This window comes from Durio zibethinus, chromosome 1, assembly GCF_047325235.1.
Source record: "Durio zibethinus cultivar Kanyao isolate XHJ-2024 chromosome 1, ASM4732523v1, whole genome shotgun sequence".
Lineage (NCBI taxonomy): Eukaryota > Viridiplantae > Streptophyta > Magnoliopsida > Malvales > Malvaceae > Durio > Durio zibethinus.
In genome coordinates this window covers 10196773-10224066 of record NC_143162.1, presented here as the reverse complement: position 1 = coordinate 10224066, position 27294 = coordinate 10196773, and the positions used below count along the sequence as shown (strand labels likewise).

At 36.0% G+C, this 27294-nt stretch overlaps 3 protein-coding genes and 1 pseudogene across 5 annotated transcripts; 3 read left to right on the top strand and 1 right to left on the bottom strand.

Annotated features, from left to right (window-relative positions):
* The first annotated feature begins 118 nt into the window (after positions 1–118).
* LOC149520344 (probably inactive leucine-rich repeat receptor-like protein kinase IMK2) lies at positions 119–4717 on the top strand. The gene is made up of 2 exons (XM_089762985.1): positions 119–3677; positions 3908–4717. The coding sequence occupies exons 1-2, from the start codon at positions 1715–1717 to the stop codon at positions 4522–4524; spliced, it is 2580 nt and encodes an 859-aa protein (XP_089619111.1). The 5' UTR covers positions 119–1714; the 3' UTR covers positions 4525–4717.
* A 90-nt stretch (positions 4718–4807) lies between these two features.
* LOC111312091 (BRISC complex subunit Abro1-like protein) lies at positions 4808–7772 on the top strand. Its single transcript, XM_089763007.1, has 3 exons — positions 4808–6003; positions 6072–6154; positions 7429–7772. Exons 1-2 carry the CDS (start codon positions 5128–5130, stop codon positions 6126–6128), a joined length of 933 nt encoding a protein of 310 aa, XP_089619133.1. The 5' UTR covers positions 4808–5127; the 3' UTR covers positions 6129–6154; positions 7429–7772.
* A 135-nt stretch (positions 7773–7907) lies between these two features.
* LOC111312089 (uncharacterized) lies at positions 7908–10715 on the top strand (annotated as a pseudogene). The gene is made up of 2 exons (XR_016343166.1): positions 7908–8643; positions 8763–10715. The product of XR_016343166.1 is annotated as an uncharacterized LOC111312089 (transcript).
* Positions 10716–10950: 235 nt separating this feature from the next.
* LOC111312088 (protein DETOXIFICATION 44, chloroplastic-like) lies at positions 10951–15927 on the bottom strand. 2 transcript variants are annotated; one of them, XM_022912065.2, is made up of 13 exons: positions 15323–15927; positions 15098–15219; positions 14794–14931; positions 14554–14696; positions 14313–14448; positions 13643–13739; positions 13416–13516; positions 12752–12915; positions 12550–12621; positions 12338–12454; positions 11715–11810; positions 11483–11604; positions 10951–11362 (listed from the first exon to the last, which is right to left on the bottom strand). In XM_022912065.2, the coding sequence occupies exons 1-13, from the start codon at positions 15610–15612 to the stop codon at positions 11299–11301; spliced, it is 1662 nt and encodes a 553-aa protein (XP_022767800.2). In that variant the 5' UTR covers positions 15613–15927; the 3' UTR covers positions 10951–11298. The 2 variants fall into 2 exon arrangements, with proteins under 2 accessions (XP_022767800.2, XP_089619125.1); XM_089762999.1 differs by lacking the exon at positions 14794–14931 and having other exon boundaries at positions 15323–15924.
* Between the last annotated feature and the right edge of the window lie 11367 nt (positions 15928–27294).

The following is a 27294-nucleotide window of genomic DNA, read 5'->3' as shown; positions in this document are numbered from 1 at the left end:
TTTCTTGGTTAGAATGATTTTATTGAGAATTTGGTTTTGTTGATTCTTGCAATGGAAATGCTATATGGACTCTTTCTCCAACATGTTTTATGCTTATTATTTGTCAAATATGTGAGTCTTTGTTAAATTGAATGAATTGGTTTCATTTAAAGATCAGGACTGGAATCAAAGCAGAGTTGTACTCTTTCTTTTGTTGTGGTATGAAGTGCAGATCTTAATCTTATAATACCTTTGATCATGATATTGCAATTGTGTTGAACTCTTGTGGAATGGGATATAAGTGTGCGTCAAATCAACTCACTCTTCTTTGGTATAACATTTTAACGATTCTAATTGATGTGCAAGTTGTAATTGTTGAATGTTTGTAGTTTGGCCTTATCAGCAGCACTAACGAGTATAGCCCATAGAATTGGTCGTGGTTTGGTGATATATTGTGCTCATTAACCTTGTAGGATTGGTAATAATGTCTGTATCCTTGATTTTGTCATTTTTACAGTCATGTTACACATACTTATCCTATAAAAAAAAAAAAAATCCATTTAGCATTAGCCAAGTATAGGTTCCAAAAAAAACAAGAGATATTAGGATTAACTCTCAAGGACTTAAAGCAATTTGAGTACAAAAAATCAAATGAGCATTGTCTCTTGTGTGCTAGAGCAAGGAGTTATATTGTGATTGTAGGATTGATATAATGCCTGTAACCTTGTAGGTGAGTAATATTTATTACTCGGGGGTTTTAGGGAGCTGTAGTATATTTCTTTCTCCATTTTTCCATGGTGTGAAATGGTTTGGCAGTCAATGTTTTTGCAACACTATAATTGCCGTCGAGCTTCTCTCCTAAACAAGTGAATTATTTATGATTTGGGTTGTTGGGCAATAAACAGAACCTAAAATGATGGATTGCGTTCAAATCTTGGACCTAGTAAAATTGTATTTTCATGCTTTTGGTCCACAAAAGCTGATGAAGGTGGTGCATTCATGGTGTGTGAAATGGGGGTCATTGAACTTGTCTCAGTAGCATGGAGATAAGCCAATGCACGACGTTTGAGAATTCCACTTACGTGGTTTTTACCCTGCCTCGTTATTGCGTCCCTGTGATAATGCCTTTGATGGTTTGATTTCAGACTTTTTGCCGGATCACTACATAAACAGATTCTTCAATTTTTTTTTTCTGTGAATTTCTGAAAATTTTGAGAACAAAATGAGACTGACGAGATCCCTTCTTCCTTTCCTGGTAGTCAACAGTCGGTCTAGCACCGTATCAAAATCCACATGATTATCCTTCTTCAACCCCAATTGTCGTCGCTGTATTTGTCTCCTTGATTTAAAGCAATCAATTTTGTACTCTATTTGAACTTAGTGGGCTAGTGAGTTTAGCTTTATAAAATCCAGTAAGACGTGGTCCCATGAAATATAGCCGTTACAGTAAGAACGTTCACCCGCCTTCCATACTTCTAACGGTTTTATGGAATGGAAGTAAAACTAGCCGTTAGAATTTATCTAAAGAAGAAGACCCCCCATCTGTACTGACTTTGTCTAGCGCAGCAAGATTCCTCTCTCTTTCCCTTTTTATTTCTCCTCACTTGGCTTTACTCTCTCTATCTCCTGTCTACCTTCTTCATCTTTCTCCTCTTCTGCATCCACAAGGAAAAGAGGAGTACATCTCTTCTCCTTCCTTTTCTCTCCCTCTTACTGTTGTTTCTCTTGCATTTTCATGGAAAATACTTATTATTTCAATGAATCTAACCCATACATGTTCCAGTCTTGGCTTCAAGATAATATTTCAGATTCACAAACGGACAAATGGAAGATAAAACCACACAAGAATTTTATATCCACTTTTGCGTTTAGAAACAAGCTCTTCCTCTTTGCCCACTTGTTTCTGTTTCTGCTACCACTTGCATCTCAGCTTGTTTCAGCCCAACACTGGGATGGGGTAATTGTAACCCAAGCTGATTATCAAGCTCTTCAAGCCATTAAACGTGAACTCATCGACTTCAAAGGATTCCTACGCAGCTGGAATGATAGCGGCCAGGGAGCTTGCTCGGGTATGTGGGCTGGAATCAAGTGTGCTAAGGGACAGATCATTGCTATCCAGCTTCCTTGGAGGGGACTAGGTGGCCACATTTCCGAGAAGATTGGTCAGCTTCAAGCTCTTAGGAAGCTTAGCCTCCATGATAATGTTCTTGGTGGTCCAGTCCCTTGGTCCCTTGGGTTTCTTCCTAATCTCAGAGGGGTATATCTCTTCAACAACCGGCTTTCAGGTTCCATCCCTCCTTCTGTTGGTAACTGTCCTGCTCTTCAAACTCTTGATTTGAGTAACAATTCACTCACCGGTACAATTCCTACTAGTCTTGCCAACTCTACTAGGTTATATAGACTTAACTTTAGCTACAATTCTTTGCTGGGTTCCATCCCAGTTCGTTTCACCAGGTCACCGTCTCTCACCATTCTTGCTTTACAACATAACAATCTTTCTGGTTCTGTCCCAGATACTTGGGTTGGAACAGGAAACAATTCTTACCAACTTCAGTTCTTGACCCTTGATCATAACTCCCTCACTGGAACAATTCCAGTTTCTCTGAGCAAGTTGAATTTACTTAAACAGATTTCTTTAAGCCATAATCAGATTTCTGGGACCATACCTGATGAACTGGGGACACTATCAAAACTCCAGATCCTAGACCTATCAGGCAATGCTATCAATGGGAGCTTTCCTTCTAGCTTTTCCAACCTCTTCTCTCTTGTTTCTTTAAATCTAGAGGGCAATCACCTTGATAACCAAATCCCAGAAACATTGGACAATCTGCAAAACCTTACAGTGCTCAACCTTAAAAATAATAGATTAAGTGGCCGGATCCCAGCAACTGTAGGCAACATATCTGGCATCAATCAATTAGATTTATCTGGAAATAATTTTACAGGAGAAATACCGGATTCACTTGCCAGCCTAACCAATCTTAGTCATTTTAATGTTTCTTACAACAATCTCTCTGGTGCTGTCCCATCTCTCCTTGCCAAAAAATTCAATTCAAGCTCTTTTGTGGGCAATCTTCAGCTCTGTGGCTACAGCACATCAACCTTATGTCCTTCTCCCGCCCCTTTCAATCTTTCTCCTTCACCAGCAGAGGCACCCAAACATCATCACAGAAAACTTAGTACTAAGGACAGCATCCTCATAGCAGCCGGTGGCCTTCTTGTGATTCTATTAATATTATGCTGCATTTTAATCTGCTGCTTACTGAAGAAAAAAGCTACTAGGAAACAAAAGAGTGGTAAAATGGGGGCTGCCATTGGGAAAACTGAGAAGGCAGTTCCTGTGGCAGGCACTGGAGAACAATCAGGAGGAGAAATGGGTGGAAAATTAGTCCACTTTGATGGTCCATTTGTCTTTACAGCTGATGATCTACTATGCGCCACTGCTGAGATAATGGGGAAGAGCACTTATGGTACAGTGTACAAGGCAACTTTAGAAGATGGTAATCAAGTTGCTGTGAAGAGGTTGAGGGAGAAGACTACAAAGGGACAGCGGGAATTTGAGACTGAGGCTGCTGCACTTGGAAAGATCCGCCATCCAAACCTCCTTGCACTTAGGGCCTATTACTTGGGACCCAAAGGAGAGAAGCTTCTTGTATTTGATTACATGCCCAAGGGAAGTCTTGCATCTTTTCTCCACGGTAAGTAGATTCAACTAACTTAAAAATTAGTATTTACAACTATAGGCATATTCACTACGCATAATCTAGTTAGATACTTAAGCTAGTTCTAGGAGAGAAATAAAAGAAAAATAAAAAGGATTTGTTTAATTGTGTACCTCGGACAGACTCTACGCAAGAATGTTGCCTACATATATGCCTTTTGACATGATCATTCCGTCAATTCTAACAATGTAGAATATCTTGTGTAGCTCGAGGGCCCGAAACCACCATTGATTGGCCAACAAGGATGAAAATAGCAATTGGAGTTACACGAGGATTGAACCACCTACACACTCAAGAAAATATTATTCATGGAAACCTCACATCCAGTAACATACTACTTGACGAGCAAGCCAATGGCCATATTGCAGATTTTGGCCTTTCTCGGCTAATGACTTCTGCGGCCAACACAAATGTAATTGCTACTGCAGGAACACTTGGCTATCGAGCACCAGAACTGTCAAAGCTGAAGAATGCCAGCACAAAGACTGATGTCTACAGCCTCGGGGTGATCATACTGGAACTTCTTACAGGGAAATCCCCAGGTGAACCAACGAATGGCATGGACTTGCCCCAGTGGGTGGCATCCATTGTAAAAGAGGAATGGACTAATGAAGTCTTTGATTTGGAGCTCATGCGAGATACACCAACCACAAATGATGAGTTGCTTAACACATTGAAATTAGCTCTTCACTGCGTTGATCCCTCACCTGCAGCACGTCCTGAAGTTCAGCATGTTCTGCAGCAGTTAGAAGAGATTAAGCCAGAGGTGGCTGCTGGTGGTTCTGGTGATGATGGAGCTAAAGTTCCAGCGACAAGTGAATAGAGTATCTTCATTATTTTAAGGGGTTTAAACTTGAAATTCCATTATAGGGGAAAGATGGGTTAGTCAACAGATTCTTTGATTCTTATTTGTATTTGTTGTTTTGTATATGTAATATAAGTTGTTTAGAACGGGTATATTCTTTTTTGTCTAAGAAAATAAGAGAGCAAAATGCATATGATATTTATTTCCATTATAGGGAAATCGAGCTATGGTTTGCCTTTCCTGCCCATGTTGTTCACTATAACCCTTTTGATCTTGATGATATGATGATTTTTATTGAGGGTCATAGATAGTGATTTCCCTCTTAAGTTCTTTTAATTTGATACCATAAATAACTTTGGTATCAGACTATCAGTCTCTGCTGTAAATTCAATTGTAGCCTAAATGTCGTGGTTTCAATTTAATTTTTATTGTTATAGACAGCAGCAAAAGTGCCGCTCTCAATGTTTAAGCCCAATGGACCAACACTTCCTTCATTTGCTAGGAAAGGCCCAAGTAACAAACGCTGCCGCTCTTTTAGTTTACCGAAGTGAAGACTGAAGCGCATCCCGGCAGCGCCTACCCATCTGGCTCACTCTCTATTGCTCTCACCATTTTCACGACATGGACGATCTGGTATTGCAGAAAATAGCAATATCAGGCCCCACAATGGCCTCAATGATCCAATGCCTCTCATCCTCCCCTGCCGACGTGGACGGTCTCCTCTTCGGCCACGTCACTTACATCGCACCTTCCACCCTATCCGACGATTACGCCCAGACTTCCCCCGATTCGCAACTCGTCGCCACAATCTCCAGCTTCCTCTCCTTCCCTTCACTTCTCTCCTTCTACGACTCACTCGGTCGGGTCGACTCCTCTCGACTATTCCCTACTCACCTCAACCACAATCCCCTCATCGGCTGGTTCTCCTCTCGCCGGAAAACCCCCCTCCGCCCTTCCATGCGCGAGTCCTCGGTCGCTCGTTCTCTCTCCTCTCTACCCAATCTCTCTCTCCCAATCCAAAACGCTGATTTCAATTCCCTTTTCGCTCCTTGCATTTTCCTCCTCTTCACCACTCCTCTACAAGACCAATTCATCCAAACCAACCAGTATCGGGCCTTCCAGTTCCAATCATCGAAGCTCTGTTTTAACCCGCTATCAATCGATATAGTGAACATTGGGCCTGCGTTTAGAGGACATTACGGGTCGTTTAGCCCGACCTCTGCGCTGCCCTTTTTGAACTGCGAGTTGAGGAGGGTAATGGCGATGAATGAAGATAGAAATGAGGAGAATTTAATTGGAATGAAACAAACAGCAAAGGATCAATCGGAGTTGGATATGTGCGCCGAGGGAATGCAAATTGGGAGATTGAACAGGTTGATTGGACCGGAAGCAGTTAATTACACGGCTGGATTAGAGGATTTGTATGAGAAAATGCTTTCAAAAATCAAAAGTTTGGCCAGGCTCGTTGAAGCCAGCTCAGCTAAGGTTCTTGAACAGGTGAGCTTCGTGGTTAAAGTTGGTTTCTTTGTGCATCTCAGGGTATTTTCTAAATCATTTGTTTACAGGAAAATCATAATAGGAAGTTAAGGTACAAAGTTGCTAGGTCTGCTGGAGTTGAATAATTGCTTCCTGTCGTTTTTCATGCCAGGTAATTTCTTATATTCCCCAAATGATCCTACTTTATATTGCATTTTTAGATAGTCAATATTTTTACTATTATTGTTGCATCGCATCTATGGCTAAACTAATTTAGTTTAGGTTCATGACTACCGATTGACTTACTATAACAAAGTTTATTGCTTAACTTGAAGGTTGATTTTTCTTTTGGTCATGTTCCAAATGAAAGTAGCACCAAGTATAGCAGAACACGGTTTGTTTCCCCATTAAATGTTTGATATATAGTGCTGTTACTTTCTATGAAGGTTCATCTTATTTTAGCGAATGTCAGTGGTGTCTAATTTTTATCCTTGCCATTTTGTGAATGCTGAATAATTTGTGGTATTTACTATTTGGAGAAACTAGTTCCTTCTGCTTTTAGTGCCTTTTATGTTTGTCCGTTGCATTAGTATGAAAATTGTGTAATATGGCTTTATAAAACGAAAACTAATATAAGAAGGGAATGATAAAGATTCTCAGTATTTAGGTGTAACATACAGAATGGTGATGTTGAGTTGCCTTGTCTTCAGGAAAGCTCCAGGAAGTGAGGGTAAAGGATTGTATAGGGAATAGTTTAGAGCTGCATGACATGTGCTTTTGGAAGGGTTTTATAGCTCTTACCTGAAATCAGTTTGCAAATGCAGAGAGCACACAAAATGTTGTGTTATTCTGAGCATTATGGTTCACATGCATGTGAGATTTTTCATCTATGTTACAGAAATTTGATTCTGTTTCTCCTCAATGGATAAGAAAAATTGTGATGGTTAAAAAGGCAAAATTCTTGTTATGTTTATGTTGCAACCTGGTTAAGGGTGTTATGGACTTTTTTTGAATAATTTTAATCAAATTAAAGGCTTTACCAGCATCAAAACTTTATATTAAGATGTAGTGACTAAGAACATTAGCTTTATATGTAGATGTACTAACCAAGAGCATTAGTTACCTATCATCTTGCTGAAGTTTCTTCTGGGGGTTCCACCCTTTAGTAGTTTCACTATGTACTCAGGTTTAACTAATTAAGGAATTTGGAGAAAGTTTGTGACTAACATCTTGGCGCATACAATCACTTTGTTTTTTTATGCTTTGTATAATTAATTGTGCATGTGATATACTTTGGAGCCTATTGACTCTTCATAAGTTGATAGGCAGATTTCATTGGGAAAAAATCCAAATAAAAAAGAAGTGAATAAAAAAAAAATGGTTTCACCATATTTGATTTCCTTGCTTTCTGTTTAACTTATTGGTTTTCTTGCTGACTCTTTGAAGACAGAAATTCGTAATCTGGGAGCTGACCTATGAAAGGTTATTAACTTTGATGCTTCATAAGGTTGGGTTTCTTTCTTGACAATTACGCACGAGTTGATCGATTGATGCTACAGTTGCTGCCAATACCTCATGAACCGAAAACTTCCTAAGGTGGTCTTTCAACCGGAGGATGGTGTTGAAGATTGGCTGTGGATTTGTATACATACTACTTATGATGTTGTGCCTTGTTCATTATTCTCTTTCTTCTGCCTTTGCTAGTTTTTTTTTTTTTTTTTTCTTTTTTTGGGTTCTGTAGTTTGGGAGAACATTATGGCTTGTGATAGAGAAATGAGATTTGGCATGTATTCTGATCCTCTCTTGCTACTTGTTAGGCATTCTCATCAACAATTTATCCAGCTCAAGGTCCCATCTGGCATATCTAAGCACACATTGGAACAGCAAAATATGTTTAAAATTTTATTATTATTGTGTATAATTTTGTCCGCATGAGATAAATTTTTGTATTCGTGATGCAGTTTTGTGCCATAAATTAATGACAAAAAATTAATAAAAAATGGAAAATGAATGAAAAGGAACGATCCAAAAATAGAAAAATTCGGTCAAATGACGTGGATTCCTGTGAAATGCAATATACATGGTTTCATTGGATTGGACTAGTCAGTCATTCGAGATGGTATGGGGCTTGGGCGTTGTCTCTATCTGTCCAGCGATAGGATTAAGGAAATGAAACAAAGTGCTGTTTCAAGTACGAGGCAGAAGTTTCCAAATACTAACGCCCACGGGACAAGAGCGGAAATAATGTTACTATTCTAATCGCAATTAAAAAAAAAAAAAAAAAACGTGTAAAGAGACAATAACTTTGTGAGGAAAGGAAAGGATTAAAATGATGAAAATAAAAGACAAAGTCTTCCGGAACTCAACTATATTGGTCTTGATCGGGGTTTAGCCACGACTCATCTCTCGCTTATATAAGTAACCCGAAGGAAAGATGCCACGTCCCTTATAATTCTTTTTGGGAATATCAAAAATTGGTGTTTTGCTTCCATCCCAAGATATTCTCAGCTTCGTCGTTGCTGACCTCAATTAGAAACATAGTCCAATTCTCCTTCATATTTTCCCTACAAACTCCAAAAACAAAGAAGTTAAACTCCTGCTACTAAATTTCAAAGAAAAACTTGGCAACGCACACAGGCCTCTGAAGAAGATTGTTCATGAGTGAGTTCCGCTCGCCATTTTCTTCTCCTAACCTACTTTCTTTCCTTCAGTTTGTTTCTTTTCTAAGTTTATGTATTATACTTCTGATTTCTTCTTTTGGTAATTAATCTATGCTCCAGAGACATGTCAGCTTTTTCACTTGTTTATTATTGAATCAGTTATAAGTTCCCCCAATGAATAGAAAGCGCAAGGATGGTCTTAGGGCTCGTAATAAGAATTCCCAAGCAAGAAGAAATGGACGTGAATCAGTAGAAGACACTATTGAAAAGTGGAAGCAGTACAACAACAACAACAACCAACTTCAATTTGTTGAAGAAGCTGGCTTCAGAAATATCTGTAAGGTTCCGGCCAAGGGTTGTATGCGAGGGAAAGGAGGGCCAGAGAACTCCACATGTAAGTTTAGAGGTGTACGACAAAGGATTTGGGGCAAGTGGGTAGCAGAAATTCGACAACCAATAAATGGGGTTCGTGTAGGAAGTAAAGGAAACAACAGTTTTTGGCTTGGAACGTTGTCTAATGCCATTGAAGCAGCTCTTGCTTATGATGAGGCTGCAAAGGCTATGTATGGTCCTTATGCTCGCCTCAATTTCCCTGATCATTCCAAGGATTCGGTGGATAACTCCAACAAATTGTCTGTTTCATCTGCCACTGAAGCATGTTCAACTGATTATACTTCAATATCATATTCGGAAGATGAAAAAGGTAAGGAATCAAATATTAATTATGCGTCCCCTGCGGAAGAACTTAAATCTTCTGAGCTTCATATAGTTGAAGAAGCGAAGGTCTGCTTAGAGGATAAATCGATGGAGAAACATGATTGTTCTCAAGTTTATATAAAGGAGGAAGCAGGATGTGTAGCAGATGACAACACCGGAACAGAATGCATTTCTAGAAATGACTGCAAACCTTATAAAGAGCATGGAGTTGAAGTTGAGACGTTAAAAGAAACCATGGATGATGAACTTACTGAAGTTATGGGAATCCATAACTTTAATGGAATCAAGGATACAAATGATTACTTGCACAATGAGCTCAAAGATGAGGAATGCCAATCAACGATCAATTTTATGTATTCTGATGATTATAATCTGCAGACACCCTTTAAGAGGAAAGAAATGGAATCAGAAGGAGAGCTATCGCAAATTATTAGATCAAGACCTAGCGGCTTCAATTTTAGATACAATTACTTAGATAATGCAGACCAAGATGCAGGCATTTCAGTTTTTAACTTGGAGCTTTCTAACGATGTTAAAGTTGAGAATCTAGTGACAAGGGAAAACTGGAAAGGTGAACTTGCTGGAAGTATTGACTCAATTGGTTATAATTTTTTCTTTGGTAAAGATGATAACCGTCTGCAAACAAATGATAGCCTCAGGTCAGATATTTATTCTAAGCCCTTATGTGAAATGAAAGCAGAAGTGCCCATATTAAGGAAAGAGGTGGAGGTTGAACCTGGAGGATTTACAGATTTTTATAGCCACAAGGGTTTTGATACAAATGTTTATGATATCATGCCTTATGAGCCCGGATTTGAACTGCCAACAACAAATTAATACTCGTACACCGGTTGATTTCAAAGTTCAGACGCCTATAAATTATGTTGGCATTAACAGTTTTAAGAATAAATTGCACTTTCCGCATAGTTTGTCAGCAGAAGTCATAGCTGATGAGAAGCCCTTTGCCTTAATTAGAAACGGAAACGGCGGATTGAGAGCAAAAGAAAATTACGATTCTGATCAATTTGAGTTTTCTTCTACGAGCTAACTTGATAGAGGTTGGCTGGAGGACCCGATCCAGGGTGGCTTCAACCAACATGAGACAGGCCCTGATGTAGATTACAATATGGAATTTTCGAGTCCTGATGTTGATTTGGACTTTGTGGAAGCAACAAAATTGACTGATTTATGGTTTCCTGAGAGTGGATTCTAGGAATTTTGGGGTTTGTTTAAGATGTGGCCCAATAATACTAGTACGAATTTAGTAGCTGTGTAGCATTGCAGTTAATATCAAACATCTCATAAGATACCATATTCTTTCTCTTAGGAAATTTTGTCGGAAGCCATGTTACGCTGTGATTATTTGGGTTCATTCTTTTCTTTGTTTCAGATTTAGTCCTCCTTACGAATTGTTTTCTCAACATATTTGCTGAGCAAGTAAATGGATTTTTACTTTTCCTGCTTTACTTCTCTTCTCAGGGCGAAGGGTCATTGTTATCCCAATATCTCATTTCACGCCACAATTTTCACAACATAGTTATGAAATAGACATCACATTTTTTTGAGAAAATAGTAAAATGTTAAGCCAATGTAGAGGAAAATGTGACTGATATAATAAATAACTGCAAACAAATTTACATTGCTGATTGTGCGTGTGAAAAAGAGAATAAATTCCATTCTGACCAGAATTAAATATAATTCCGTTTCTAATCGAGTCATCCCATATTGAGTCCGGCTGAGAAGCGTCTAAATCTACGGGTTCTGAATCCAGTTAGCCTCAATTAAAAGTTAAGAGGTCTTTGAATGCTGTGCACCATCTCATAAGTGACTAGAGTACTGATGTTTTTGCCATTGCCACCACCTTCTCATATGTCCTTACCACCCTGACAGCGTTTAACATCTCAAACCGAGCTTTGGCCAGCCAATTTAGATGTATTCTTTATCCATTTCCTCTTTCCATATCACAATAAATCATTTTCCATGGTCCACTTTTTGTGCCCAACCTAACATTAAACAGTCCAATCTAATGAGATTTCAAATTATGATTTGGAAAGCTTTAATAGCATATTTCAGGATATGTACTCGTAGGATAATGCCTTCCTAATCATCAGAAACCAGATTACCTCCAAATTCCAGCTACGACACGCAAGGTCATGAAGAGAAATAAGCCTGTCCACACTCCAGCAAGACTGAATACAGGAGCAGCCACAAGTAGGAATGCAGATGAGATCAATCCAACTAGCACCTAGACAATCACATATGGGACGCTTAGGACGCATAAAAATCTATCAGTTGTCAAAGATTATAGAAAAGAGATACTTTGTCAAAGATTAGTAAGAAAGGAAGTTAAAGAACCATAGAGACTGCAGCATATTCAAAATCTGAAACCCCATAATAGAGCCCATCAAGAACAAAAGCAATGGCATTCACTGGCTGAGAGCCGGCAACAAACTGCAAAACAGTATCAATGTCAGATAGTCTAGAAGTCAAAAGCCAATCACGACACTTGTTGCATGTCCAGGAGAGCAAAAACATAAAGATCTTTTTTGACTTGATTAGACAATTCCTTTTGTTCTGTCAATGTCGTATTAGATCAAAAAGCAATGTGAAAGAAATGATGTCATTTTTTACAAGAAACAGATCTCTTGAGAACCAAACATAATGAGTCTGGTCCATAAAGACTCATAATAGTTCTAATAATTAGTATGTTAAATGGAAACTGCTGACTCCTGTTGTACCTCCTAGGTGAAAAAATAAAATACAGAAGTTATTTTTAATGATGAAAAATACATGAACAAGGCATTGAAAGCCAAACTCATCTTGAATATCTAAAAAGACAGCCAAGAAAACTAGACCATGTGTTTCAAAGTGGCTGTAGACTCTTTTATAAGCAACAATAAAAAAGATCCAGAGTATTCTGTTGGTTAATCAGAATCTTTCCAGAAGTTATTGTAAAAGTGTATGAGGAGGTCACTTACCAAAGCACCTGACCAGGCAATTTGGAGAACTTCTGAATCTGTGCTAAATAAGCCAGAAAATGCTCCAAATCCAAGGAATAAGAAGACAGCCAAAGCAAATCCTGTTACTAAACCAATCTGCTTGAAAATCAAGTGACAAGATAATAAAAATGGCTCAGATAAATAAAAGGGCAATAAAATTCAAAGAAATGGACAACTAGGTTTTAATAAACCTGTAGAACACTATAAATCACTTCACGAGCTTGTTGATAATTTGATTGGGAGTAATCAGTGGCAAGAAGAGCCTGTTACAGAAACCGAAAAGTAGTTCCATATAAATACATTTAACAGGTTTCATTTAATGCTACTTAATATGGTATTGCCATAAATATTCTACATTTGGGTCTTCCATATGAAAAACACAGGACACGTTACCTGACCAGAAAGTGCTAAAGCATCAGTAAGCAAAGATACAGCCAACCAAACTTGTATGCAAATCTGATGACCAGCCATAGGAATAGGGCCCTGCCTAGCTGCCAGTGATGTTGCTAGCGTGAGAGTTCCGAGAGTGGCTATGGTCCTGATAATAAGAAGTCCACCTGCAAGTACCATAACCATTTCCATACGAAGAATTTGGCTATTTCAAAATTGAAGTACTTTACAGGTTGTCTGCTGTTAACATTCATTTTATGTAGGTTAACTATAAGAAAAAACTAGGCAGATGCTGAAAGTAATGCTTAAGATCAGCACGAAAGTAACAGTTAAGGCTTGTCTTAATCTCAGGATATTGTATGACTACTATATTCAAACGTAAAATAGAATGATTGTCAGAGTAAGAAAGGAATAGGTTTCACTATTATATCTGTAGAGTCAAAAATTACTTGAGCTCCTATTCTAAACTGTCCTAGATCTGATAAATTTGTATAATATGCATCCCAAAGAAGCTATCAGCTTTTTCCTCTTGAAACTTTTTCTGCTACAACTTTCTTCCATTCAAGATTGACCTGGACTATTTACTATAAAATTGACAGAACAAGATAACCTTAGGGAGAGTCAAATGAAATTGAATATTGCTAAAATTAGCTGGCAAGAAATGTACCAGATTTTATATAGAGGGAAACTTTTCTCCAGTCAACATTTGGAGAGACAAGCACAACTTTCCCATTCAACTCCCATAGAAGAATAATAGCAATCAGATATCTGGTTAAGAATAAATGAAATGAAAGGTTAGTAGAAGTAAAAATATCAATAGAGCTTCCAACATTAGCAGAAATATTATGAGCGAAGTACACTAGAATCATTAAGTTTACCACATTATTGACGTACTCAGAAATCACAGTAGCAACTGCAGCACCACCAACGCCAAAACCAATGGGAAATATCAAAATTGCATCCAATATAGCATTTAATAAGCTGCCTGCACCTGTTAGTTCAAGGAAGAAATTCACTATATGCATCAAGGCAGTAACTAACCTACTAGCATGATATTTGTTCCACAGGCTAAACTAGAATAACTTTTGGATATGGAAGAATGCTATTCTTATCCTTTGTTCTTAATTTTGCACCTAATAATTCAAGAAGAGTTGGGGTGCTTCTTGAATAAAATCAACCATAGTGGAATAACTGGCAATTTTGTTTACAAACTAACAAGTAAAAAAATTAGTATGAGAAGCTGAAATTGGATATTCAAAGAGGAAAAATGAAAAGGATAAAGGTAAAATTGTAGCCTATGATCTGCTTATCAACACAAACTAGCTTTTTTGAATCTTTCTCGGTCATTAACTATTGGCTAAGGTTCAGCAATTCTTAAACTTCTGAGATCTTATAGTTGTCCTCATATGCTAATAAGTCATTGTTTTTTCACAGACAAGAAAATAGATTGGCCCAGGTTTTAGACTCCATTACATGAGCTGCATTTCAGTGAAACATACTGCAATTAAGCAGCAAAGAGGCCCCTAGAGAGAAATTGAAACGGAAGGCATGCTTCAATACTTGCCAATGGCATACAAAGGTGTCTTGGTATCCTTAAATCCACGAAAAGTGCCTTGAGCAGCAAGTGCAATTACAATTGGAGGGGCACCAAAGGCCCTCCAGGTCAGAAACTGCTCAGCTGGTCCACGCATTGGTGAATCCTAGGAAATAAGGTATGAAAAAAAAAGGAATAAGATATATCAAATTAGAGCATTACAATTTAAAAAATAATAATAAGAAATTCATAATTGGCTAGCCTGACATACAACAGGTATACCCATGATATTCATTAAGAAACCCGATCCAACTGAGAGAGCAACTGCTTCTGCAATGCCAAGACCAGCAGCAAGTGCCAGGGAAGTGGATACTGAGGGAAGAACTCTCTTGCCTTGATGCTCAAATTCACGATCTTAATCATAACAAAAGGTCAGCGTTATGTAAAAGTTCAACCAAACAATATCATGATAGAATTGCAATTGCTTATTAGCGTTATTCACTGAAATTACCATCATTGTTTTTACTAATTAATGCTTGCTCTTCAGCAACAAAGGATGTTGTAATATTAAGTAAAGGAACATTAAACAATTTTGAAACCAGATTGAATATTGATACTGATACCCCAACCGCGGCCAATTCAACCGACCCTGCACCACAAAAACCAATATTTATCCCCTACTGTTTAATTTCATTTTTAGGGAAAATTGTAAATCCATGGTAAGCTGTGATTAATAACGTAAAGCTACAATTGCAAGCTTGATATGATTATAAACTACCAAGACGATAGAACAAAACTAAATAACAAGTAAGCACCTAAATGGCCAACAAAGGCTGTATCGACAAGTGAAGCAATGGGGTCAGCAGCCAAAGCCAACGCAGCAGGCAGTGCAATGGATAAAATCTCCAATCCAAGCTCATCTACCTTAAACCCATCTCTGCAAAACCCTCCCAGAAAGATTAAAAAAAGAAGACGCTCAAATATTTAAATTTCAAGAGCATAGCAAGCCCAACAATTATTAGGGGTAAGAAAATTTGTACCTTAACCGGCAAAAGAGAAGCGAGAAAGACAGATTAGAGTCAGGAATATCGACAGGCTTGGGAGGGAGAGCGGTTCGAGATTTCCTAGGTTGACCATTTTGTTGTTGGCGTGAGGTTTTGAGTGAAGTACTGGTATTGTTGTGTTTAGACGACTTGGGTTTGGGAAGAGTTGTTGGAGTACAGCGTAAGAAACTGCGGTTCCTAGAGAGTTTGTGATAAGGGTGTTTTGGCACATCGTATTTAGAGAGAAAGTGAGAGACAGTGGCAGTGGCAGTGGCAGTGGCAGCCATTGGTTTTCTGAGCTGCCTGACTTTTCAACTCCGAGACGGAGAGAGCTGGACTTTGAATCCTAGTGATTTCAGTTTTTGTTTGTATGGTGGAAGTGTATCAACAGAATTTTAACGGCTACAGTTCTCTGCTTAATAAAATATCTTATTTTGTGCGCAGGCAAGCCAGGTCACCTATGTTCACTTTTTCTTCACTTGCTCAAGCTTTAATGCTTTGAGTTCTCAGCCCATTTACTACTGTTTACACCGGGTCTGGCCCCTTTTTTGCATCTTTTGGACCTTTTTTTTCTTAATTTTTATGTAAAGCAATTTTTATTAGATTAATTCATTGAGTTTTACATCAGTTTGGTTTATTCAACTTTTTTACTACCTTCAAAATTATCTATGATCATTGTTGTGAATAAAATTATAAATTTCTACCCCATTTAAATATCTTTTTTTTTTTTGCGGGAGATTTCGTGTTTTTTAATATGGAAAATCAATTAGCCTAAATGCATAGCAAGGTAAGGTCATTACTTGTATCTTTTTCAGCTTATTTTTGTTTGCTCACATTGTGGGCCTGCTATTTCACTGTCCTTGGCATCTCACCTGAAGATCCGTGGTACAAACTGAAGAACATGGTCCAGCCATTCCAAGGGAGAGGAAGCCCGACACACCCTTTGACACATCGGTCAGCTCAGTTATTATCTGGAAAAGAAATTAAAATGGACAACTTCTCACTTTTTTCACTTCCAATGACACAAATTTGACGGTCCACAAATTACCGTCTTTGCAAATTTAAAAAAAAAAAGGTGCTGAAATTCAAATGCCCTGGTTCCTATGTATGATTCCAGTTAAAATTGGACACATGGGTGACAGAGAGGCATAACTCTGACCGCTTGCAACTATTGACGCACATGCTGGTCAACAATTCCTGCACCATATCTTCACGATTATTACAAAGAAAAGAATAATAATAAGTGGACTTGGAAACTTATTACTTGACTTGCGCCCTATGCCACTGAAGATGGTCTCACGCTTTGCAATCCATTGACATAAAAACAAGTTGAGGTTATATGGTTGTTTATCAAGAGGGTCAGAAGTAACCTTAATTAGAAAAAAATGAAATAATCCTGAATCCAAATATAATGTCTACCCCATCCGTTTGAATAGGGGCAATGCTGCTGCTGGCTGCCTGGAGGGGAATGAAATGGCTGGCGTGCATGGTAAGACTTGTAAAAGAAGTTCTGCAGAGGCACATGGCAAACCTTGAATGTCATTCAATGCAACTGCTACAATAAGACAAATGAAAGGCTTTTCATGATTTCTTGTGGATAATCACTAATCTCTCTTGTTCAATGCCTTTTTATACCGTATAATAGTGTTATTTAAATTCTGAGATGAACAGAGTGTCTCCAAATGCATTATTATGATCATAAAACTCCAATCCAACACAAATTATTGAAAATATATATACATATACATGAGTCCATTTCATTTGAAAATGATACAATTTGGTAGTTCGGAAAGTTGCATATTAATCTTGTTAAGTCAAACTAAAGAAATTTTCTTTAAACAACAATTCTAAGCAAATACGCAAGTGCAGTGGCCACCTATTGCTATAGTCAAGCATGTATCAATATGCAAAGAGGCATTAGCTTCTTAAGATTTTCCTTAAAAATATTCTCGAGAAACGTTGCCTAGAATAGAAGCACACCATTTTGGCATGCAATTTTTAATTCTGACTTTTAAAAAGGGGATTTAAACCCCTATACAACGCACTTCTTATAGACGAAATTAATTATCTCCACAAATATGAGGTCCTTGTTTGTTACATTTTTCCAAAAAATAATTGAAAAGAAGCCATGGGAAAGGGGGGTAAATAATCAGCAGCACTCGCGTTTTTCTAGTGGAAGCAGAAAAGGAAGCGTGGAAATTCAGTCACCTGGAAACTGGGATTACAAATATCCCAAAGTTCGGAAAGAGAAAGAGTGCAGATATTGCAAAAACGAGGCGGCCTTGGTAGAACAACTGAACCATGCCTTACACGAAGTAGGAAACAAAAGCCAATCTCTCCCATTCCAATTCTAACCTTTCCATCCTGCAACACCCCTATTTTACTTTCCATTTCACATCTGTCCGTACATGTACATATTCCCAAATGGAGATCCATAGGAGAAAGAAAATCATCACAAACACATATGTTTAGATGGTAGATATTGTTATTAACAAACGACATAGGAGGAAACAAATACCAAAACCCTTCCTCATTTGTCCAGCCAAGATGTTTACAGAAATAAATGGAAAATGAAATTAGTCACTCATTCTCTTTCAATCCCAGAACCTTTGTTACCATCAAAGAGTTAAAAAGTAATAGTATATGATATATACAGTATACGTTGTAAAAGAAGAGCGATGGCACAGAAAGCTCGGACATTTTTAAAGAAAGAAACTAACAAAACCTTGATATATCAAGATTGGTAGAGACTAGAGAAGCGATGATAAGCAGTACGTACCAACATGGATCTTTCTGCAGTTGTCGGACTGAGAGACAGAGCAGGAGCAAGAAGAACCGATGAAACTCAGGATGGATAGCGCTAATGAGGATCAGATTACATAAAAAAAAAGCGTCAAGATCATCCATGGCGCTATCCCTCCTGAGCTTAACAGATTCTTCTATGCTAATATATCTTCTACCTTATATCATAGTTTCAGAAACAAAACAACTCCCCTGTGCAAAGCTAAATAAACCAAGTAAAAAGAAAAGGAAAACCCCGTTAATGGACTGCTCTGATAATGTTGGTGAGAGAGTTAAAAGAAGAGCAGCCTGTATTTATAGCAGTTGAGGAGAGAACGAGGGGGAAAATGGAAATGCAGACAAACGTCAGCTTCTCCTGGAGCCATGAGACAGCTTGATAACTTAAACTCTTTATTTGACAATGTAGGAGGGATGGATTTGAGATGTATTCTTTTATGTTGATTTTTTTAAAAAAATTTTTTCGTATCGTCTTTTTAATGCCCCTGCCGACTACGGTACTAGTGGAAATTGTACATGTAAATCATCTTTGCCTCACAAATGGACCGTATTTTTGCCATATATAATTGTACATTAATTGCACTGTTATTTGCTTTGTTTTATTTACTTCTCTTCTTCTGCTGAATTTTCAAAGGCTAGCTACACAACAATTCTCTCTCTCCCCTTCATGATTACTTCTCCTTATTGGTTAATCTTCTTATTAATGATTATGATCGTACATAATATAGTTTTAATTAATTTTTTTTCCACAGAAAATCTATCTATGATGAGGGTGTCTCTCAACCTAACAGCACCAGTATCTGCTTCCATTGGCCTATTTATTAAAGTCTAAATGGGTTCAGAAAAACCATGGCTTCATGGAAATCTTTCTCAACTATGGTTTAATTTTCACGCAGCATTGAACACATTTTCAGATTAATGTTTCAAAATTGCAGCACTTCTCGAGTACATTGATCATTGCCATCTCCATTAATGGAAAAATATGTGATTGTCATGCAATATTATGGTGTGGGCCTCTGTCTACTCCACTTAAAACTAAGAAACTGTTTCCTAATTGTTTTGGTGTTTGCCGAAAACAACTTTATTAAAATGGGAAGTTTCTTACCCTATGATAATAACATTGACCCAACATGTTTTTGCTTCAAGTAGTTCCCACCATCAACAGTAGTAGTCCCATAATTTAACATTGCCAAAATTTTTTGTCACGTCTGCTCTGAGTAGATCATGACACATTCCTAATTTAAAGAAGTCTAAGGGATATGAATGTTAAGGGTATTTTTGAAAATGAAAGGGAGGCCCTTAATGTTTGTGATGAATATCATTGGATAAAGTCAAACCAATTTTGTTCATCAATATGTAAATGATTTTTCAAATTACTCAAATGAAAATTTCGACCATCGATTAGGGAATTTGACAGAGTTGCATTAATTAAATGAATCAGCAAAATTATATATAGATTAAGAATTAAAAAAAGTACTGAAAAATGTAGTGAATATAAATTCAATATCATTTAGGTCTTTTAATTTGATGAAAATCTCTTCTTACTATACATTCAAATGGACTATAACAATAATAATTAATTTAATTATTTGCTCTCTCATATGTCTTTGTTTACGTAGAAAGTTAATTAGAAATAGATTTCAAATAAGTTTACTCAAGTCTACTTGCGTCTCTAAACTTCAATTAATAAAATTTCTTAAAAATGAAATACAAGGAGACTACATGTAAAGTTATAAGTATATATGAAGAAAATCTCAAATTTATACATTTGATGTATGCGAAATACGTAAGAGTTTGGCAATTATCAATCATTACCGAGCTTTTTACATGCCAACTTGTCAATTAGGGCATTGAATTCATATCCACCAAACCTCCTTGTTATAGCATAGTTCATTTGCATCCAGCCTCCTTTTTTGCCTCCGAGTTCCCAATCGCTGTCTCTCTCTCGCTCATCGTGACTGGACTGCCATCATCATTGCTGTTTTCTTGTTTTCATTTAGTCTTGATAAAACGCCATATGTCGTGTTTATCAAACTTATATGCACTATGTTTCTGATTACAAATATATATAAACTTGCAAACATACAATCTGACAAATTTGAATGCTAGGGTTAGCTTTCACGCCTCAATAGAATAAAAGTCTCCCAGCATACCCCTTCACAAAAGCTTTTCCAGGAACAAAAATACTAATAAAACAACATAAAATTTTGAAGCCTAATATCACCTGGTAGATAAATACTACTAGTATACTAGCTAGCAGTAAATAGACTACCTGGAGGAGCTATATATATAAAAATATAGCTGGAAATTAACCAGGCCGATACGGGTAAAGGAGCCGGGTTTGGACACATATAGTGGCCAGGGAGTAAAATGGGGCAACATCAGGGTCGTCATTGTAATACTAGCATTAAATTAATGGGAAAATCCCATTCTCCGTAGAGTCGTCAATGTACCAGAAAATTGAACTCTCCACGGGAGGCTTCGGAAATTGTACCTTTCTATTAATTTTGATTTCGACTGCAATAGATACATGCCTCCAGCCACAGAGAGAGAGTGAGAGAGAGAGAGAGAGAGGCGAGAAGGGTCCACAGCCTTGAACTCCACAGTCCACGGCCTCTTCACGGTTTCCAAGGCACATGGCACATTTTTTTCTTTTTGCAGTGAATTAGGGGAATACTGTTGGAATATATTTTCCTTTCCATATTCATAATCACGATACACTAATCTTTTATTCTAGTTATTCTAACTTAGATATAATTCAGATTCACTGATCAACAGAAGCTTATTTTAACATATGATGAGAAAGCCAATTTTATACACCTTCATAGAAAGGCTATACTATTTAAACTTATGCAACTTGTGTTACCCTGTGCTTTATGCGTGTTGAAATGGTTTTGTAGCAATCGTTTTGAACTTAATGCCAAACTAGTGGCCTGATAATGAAAGCAAAATCTAACCATGATGATACCTTTGGGTTTGCTGACATACTGATACAGTGATACTGTTAGGTGATGTAAAAATGACAAGTAGTGGTTGCTCAATGCCTCGAATTTAAAGACTTTGGGGGCACCCAATACTCGTTGGTCATCCCACAAAAGCCGCCGGGAGATCCCTGTCCACGGGATTGAATCCTCTGTAGCATCGGATGGCTCAAAAGTGCCATATGTTTTCACAATTTCAACAAGTTTAATGATTAAGAGAACTTGAAACGATACGTTAGATGGAATTCGAAATTCATTATTCTCATTCTTTGTCTCTTATCAATAGATAAAAAAAAATCCGTCTGCCAGTTTTTTCCAAAAAAACCATAATTGATTGGTTAATGAAAGAAAGGAAGACAAACAACTAATTAATTAAGAGAAAGTTATGCAACTGGTCTAATCTCAATTTCGTCGGGGTTAAGGTCTGAGATTGAGCTTCATTCATCTTTAATATTGTTGAAGTATATATAATTAACTATCTCATTCGAATATAATTAACTATCTTTTTCTCTCTGTCTTTTATATATTTACACATTGTTTACATATCTAATCGGTTTGACAATCATACTTTTTTCTCTTTGTCCTATGGTGTAGACAGATGCTGCCAATTTTTCACATTTTTTTTCGAAAGTTTTTTTTTTATATATAAAAGAAAATTGCTATTATATGTTTAATTTTTTTTTTTAAGCTAAAGAGCTTATCTTATTGGTCAAGTGTCCTCAATAAACGGGTGAAAGGAAAACGGCGTTTCGGTGCAGCCATGCCATAGGCCCATGACAAATCTGATTCGGAGACGGCAGGGCCTGCCGTGGTGAAAGAACTGCGGTGATGGTGGTGTCAAATCATGCCTCTGATTCGTTCTAAATGCGCCACGTGGGGGCCTAAGATCCACATTAGTATTTTACAACTCCTTCCCATTGGGCCATTTTCCATCCATAGTCAGTAGTGAAAAACTTTGTTTGAACTCTCAATTATAAAAATAGAATCATCCGCTCTGATTTAGACATCTCGATACATATAAGTTACCAGTTTACATTAAAAAAAAAAATTTGATTAATGATTTCACAGGTTTGATCTTGTTATTGTGCAAACAAACTTCTTCTATTATATAAATTTTTGACTAAATAGATGATTACTTATAAACCATAATAATAATAAGAACAACGGAAAGTAGCATACTTCTGGGTATTCAAGCCCTGTTCTTCAACCAAAATTTAACATTATATAAATTTTCATATTCAAGCTTTATTTAATTGGAGTAATAAGATATACTTTATTTAAAGAATTGGATTTAAATTCTTTATATATCTTGAAAAAAAAAAAAAAACTATAATTTCATTAAATGTGAGATTCAGATCACATAATGTTTCATACGGAATCGAACGCGTCGATGATTGCCGATTACTTCCCAAACATGAAAATAAGAGAAGAAGAAGAAACAAAGTCAACAAGTCAAAGTGGGGGATCTGGTATAAATGTGATCATCATAGCCGAAATGGGCCATGCATGCACCCGACAAAAACTTTTGATGAATATATTATGGGACCGAGTTTTCTTGATACGATCCAGCAATGCGACCCAACGCCTGGTTCTGGATGACTAAATTAAGGTCCCCACCCTATTAATCTGACGCAATGATTATACTGTGTACCTACTCCCACAGCCCACGAACCGTGGACCTCTTTCTCTACTGCAAACCAGTCCCCCCAACCCGTTCTCTAATCACACATGTGGGTGACCCCCCTTTTGTTGATTGACTATTTCGAAAACAACTGCTCACTTATCCCCTTCTCATCCCTATTTTCTTCCCCACCCCTTTTATGAGTTTTGCCCCCACATCTAACATTATTCATTTATTTTTTGTGAAAGGATTTTGTAATTTCTAAGGATTCACATGCTTTTGCCAAGATGGTGTTTAGATTTTATGGGTCCTCACTCTTTAGCATATGATCTGTCTATTATATTATTGCTTTTAAGCATTACTGTTATATACTATAGGAATCTAAATTTGAACATACTCATACTTGGCTTTTTTTGTTGTCGTTTTTTCCAATCAAAAGTCCAGATTCAATTGAATTATTATTCTATTCCAAGGACTGTACTTTCGAAATTTCTAAAGCGACATTCCAGCTAGCTATAATATTTCTAGTCATATCTCAAGAATTCACTAGGCATTAATTGCTAGAAAATTCAAAATTGGTTTAGTATCATTTGAAATCAGGGGTGAATGCAGTGTTCAAGACACCGTGTACCGAGAAAAACTACTGATTTTGATTAAAAATAATATCTCAAATCTCATTAAAAAATATTTAAAATTAATTAGATATTATTTAATAAATAAAAAGATGTATAAGAGAAAACTTTTAAAATAAAAGAGATTCTTTATAAAGAAGTTAAGAATCCCCGTAGGCTAAAAGAAATTGAGATAATTCATGTAAATATAGTGAGCCACATTAGTATTTATTAGTCTAGGTTGAGAATATTTCATAAAATTAGAAGAGAATAAAAGGATTTATAACTATTAATTTGTTTGAGACTGATTGTTGATAATTTTATTTATATGTTTATAATACTTTTTAACTAATGAAGCTTTTTTTCTCATTTGTAGATATAAACATGTTGGATCAAATTACGTTAAATTATTTTTTTTGTGATTAATTGATTGTTTGATGATACTTTTACTGGCTTGATTATTTAATTATATTTGAGCTTGTTTGCCTAATAATTGAAATCATAGTTATTATGATCCTAATAACTAATAATAGAGCTTGGTTTGAAACTTGTGGATGGGATTTCTAACAACTAGTATCAGAATCAGGTTCGAGGTATGAAAAGAGGTAAGTCCAGAAAAGCTCGATTCAATTGAGGAGTTTGAGTTTATGTTTTAAATATTAGTTTATGTGAAACTTAAAGACATATAAGAGAAGATGATTGCAAGACTTTCATTGTCGATAAAGCCAAGCATATCTAGCAAAAAGATTAATGATTTGATGGAATTTAAGTTAAAGTGGAGACTGTTGGGAATAATGATTCAAATCCCATAAGAGATTTGTTTAAGATTGATTATATATTGTTTGATGGATAAGAAGACTTAAAATAGAAAAATTTTATAAGAAAATAGATTTTTGATAGGTAAGTTTATATGTTTATAAACATTATAAGTCTCTATAGGATTAGGTATAAAAAAAATTGTAAGAGAGTTGTAAGATTTTATTGAGTAAACACCTTATAGGACTAGAGGAGATTAAAAGAGTCCTTATAAGTGTGTATGTTTAAGTAGATTAGAAAAGAATGAGAGAGTTGATGAGCACTCAAATTTTTCAGAAGAAATACGAAAAATAATTTTGTAATTTCTAGAAAAAAGAAAAAAAGAAAAAATTTTAGAAAGAAAGAAAGAGTTTGAGAGAAAGAGAATTCATTACATTTTCTCATAACAAAATACCCCACAATGCCCTTCAATTTGCTTTTATGCTGGTTTAATGACCTTCTATGGCTATATCCGAGATTCTTAGATATAAATAGCAAACTCTTTCTATTTCACTAATGGTAAAGAGTAAAGGGCCTGATTAAAATAAGCCTTAAAACTATGTAAAATAACAAGCCTCACAATTAAAAACACTAGGTCCAAACATAACAATAAATCAAACATGAATAGGACTATACCAATACTCCCTTCCTGAAAGCATCCTTGTCTTTAAGGATCGAAGCGACAATTTTTCTCTCCCATTCAACTCCATAACCATTGTAACTATCATAACGTATAGATTCATGAACCTACTGCTAGACATTGATTAGAAAAGTTACCACCAGTCTTTTTTATTTAGGTGTGATTAGCCACCTGATATAGATTATGATCTGCGAAAATAAATGATAGGTTCCGAAGTCGATTACGCATGGAGAAAGTTATAGCACCCCCACAATGCCCATCTAACGACGGTACTAGTTTAATTTTAAATTATTCAAGCCTTGATCATATTTATAATTTACCAAATTAATTTAATATTAAAAATTAGTCTTAAAATTGTCCCAATAGTTTGGTAGCAATTTAAGATAATTTTCTCACATTAGGAGTATTCATAGAGACTAGTATCTCATTCTAAAGAAGTTCCATCGTTAGAATTATTAACATATTTTTATTCAGAGAAATTAATAAAGTCTCCCAATAGTCTGGTAAGACTTAAAAATAATCATATAATAGTTTAGAGGATAAAAGTTATTTTTTATTTTTTACTTTTTCTTTTAAAAAAATAATTTATGAAACTTTTCAATAGTTTGGTGGATTCCATTTTACAAAATTAAACCCATGAAAACTATCCAATAGTTTGGTAGAATTCATGAATTTATTTTGTAAGGATTTCTATTTGAAAAGATTTTTTTATATAAATATTTTGTGAAAACTTTATTTGAAAATATTTTTTATTTGGAAAAATTTTCTTTTAGAATCATTTTTTTTTTAATTTCAGAAATAAAATGGCAGAAATAACATTTTTTTAAAAATAAAACCAAAAAAATAATATAAAAAAATAAAAAATAAAATGGGTTAAAAATAAAATGAAAAAAGAAAAAAAGAAAACCTGCGATCAAGTAGGGGCGATACCAGTGTCAATGAGCGAATCTTTGTTGGGTCACCCGCTAGTCAAGGCTTTCCAAAACGTTGTCATTCTAGAACAATATAAAATGCATAACCTCAGCGTTTTCCTTAGAATTACCCAAGCCATTCTCTCTCTAGCTTGAAAATCCTCTGCCTTTTCTTTAAAATAGCCTAGAACCATGCCAAAAAGTTTTATCGAAAACTGACAAACTCGTCGATTTCTGGAGACTTCGTCAAAAAGTTTAACAAAAAACTGGAAAACCCATCAATTTTTGAAAAACTTGTTGGAATCCCACCAAAAAATTCAACCTCATCGAAAAATTTCACCGAAAAATTCAAATGTTCATCCCAAACCCAAAAAATCCAAAAAAATCCAGAAAATCCTCAAACCTTCCCAAAAAGCTCTAAATCTTCGTCGAAGCCTTTTGAAGCCTTAAATCTAATTCCAGATGCCTAAATTCAAACCTAAAACTACAAATCAAACCATAAATCTCAACTCCAAAATTCCAAAAACCCTACCGTCAAAATTTTTTTAGACCCTTTTTCCTCAAAATTTTTATGTCTTGTTCTATGATTTCTCATCAAATTTATAGGCAGTCTTAGAAGGATTTTTAGGAAATGGGCAGAATCAATTTAGGCTTGAATCTTGAGATTGATTCTGTCCAACCGTGATCCTGGGTCTCTGATTTGATCCCAGTTGATTCCAACATTTAAACCAATTGACTTTGTATTAAAGATAGTTGATTCTGGTCAAATTCAGATTTCCCTATCCTTTGGTAGATTCGAACAAAAAGGAAAGAACAGAAAAAAATGAAAAACATAAATAATAATAATAATAATAATATAATATAATATAATATAATATACTAATAATAAAAGATACAATAGTATTAATATGATATAATATATTATACTATATGATATAATAACACTAATAGTAATAATATACTATTATACTACGATAATATATACAAAGAAAATTGGTCTTGACTAGGTCCAAACACAAATGGGTGTCTACAACTATCCCTCTTTGCACATCACTGTTAAATAGAGATGATGCAAACATTTAGACACCTACTCTACTCGAGTTGAATCAAGAATGATCCATGAATCTGAGAAATGATCTAGGTTAGGCCAAGATTAGGTGATTATGATGAAACCACGAGTTAGAAAATGAAGCAACCAGGATCGAGTCGAGGTCAAAAATGAATGATCAGGATGAAACCACAAGTCAGAAGGTGATCTAAGCTAAGATCAGATGATTGAGATGAAACCACGAGTCAAAATAAAGTGATCTAGATTGAGCCAAGATCAATGACTAGGACGAATCATGAGTCAAAAAATAAAGCGACCAGGACTGAGTCAAGATTGAAAATAAATGATCAGGACGAAATCATAAATTATATAAGATGATCTAGACTGAGCTAAGATTAAGTGACCGAGATGAAACCACAATTTAAAATGAAACGACCAAGATTGAGTCAAGGTCAAAAATAAATTATCGGGATAAAATCATGAGCCAAAATGAAATGATCTAGACTGAGCCAAGATAAAGTGATTGAGACAAAATCATGAGTTAAAATGAAGCAATCAAGACC

Excerpts from the sequence above, each read along its gene's own strand:
- LOC149520344 (XM_089762985.1), top strand. The coding sequence starts at position 1,715 with ATGGAAAATACTTATTATTTCAATGAATCTAACCCATACATGTTCCAG. Across the intron at positions 3,678-3,907 it reads TCTTGCATCTTTTCTCCACG|CTCGAGGGCCCGAAACCACC; the intron begins GTAAGTAGATTC and ends TATCTTGTGTAG.
- LOC111312091 (XM_089763007.1), top strand. The coding sequence starts at position 5,128 with ATGGACGATCTGGTATTGCAGAAAATAGCAATATCAGGCCCCACAATG. Across the intron at positions 6,004-6,071 it reads CAGCTAAGGTTCTTGAACAG|GAAAATCATAATAGGAAGTT; the intron begins GTGAGCTTCGTG and ends ATTTGTTTACAG.
- LOC111312088 (XM_022912065.2), bottom strand. The coding sequence starts at position 15,612 with ATGGCTGCCACTGCCACTGCCACTGCCACTGTCTCTCACTTTCTCTCT. Across the intron at positions 15,220-15,322 it reads CTTCTCTTTTGCCGGTTAAG|AGATGGGTTTAAGGTAGATG; the intron begins GTACAAATTTTC and ends AGGGTTTTGCAG. Across the intron at positions 11,811-12,337 it reads TTGCCTGGTCAGGTGCTTTG|TTTGTTGCCGGCTCTCAGCC; the intron begins GTAAGTGACCTC and ends ACTGTTTTGCAG.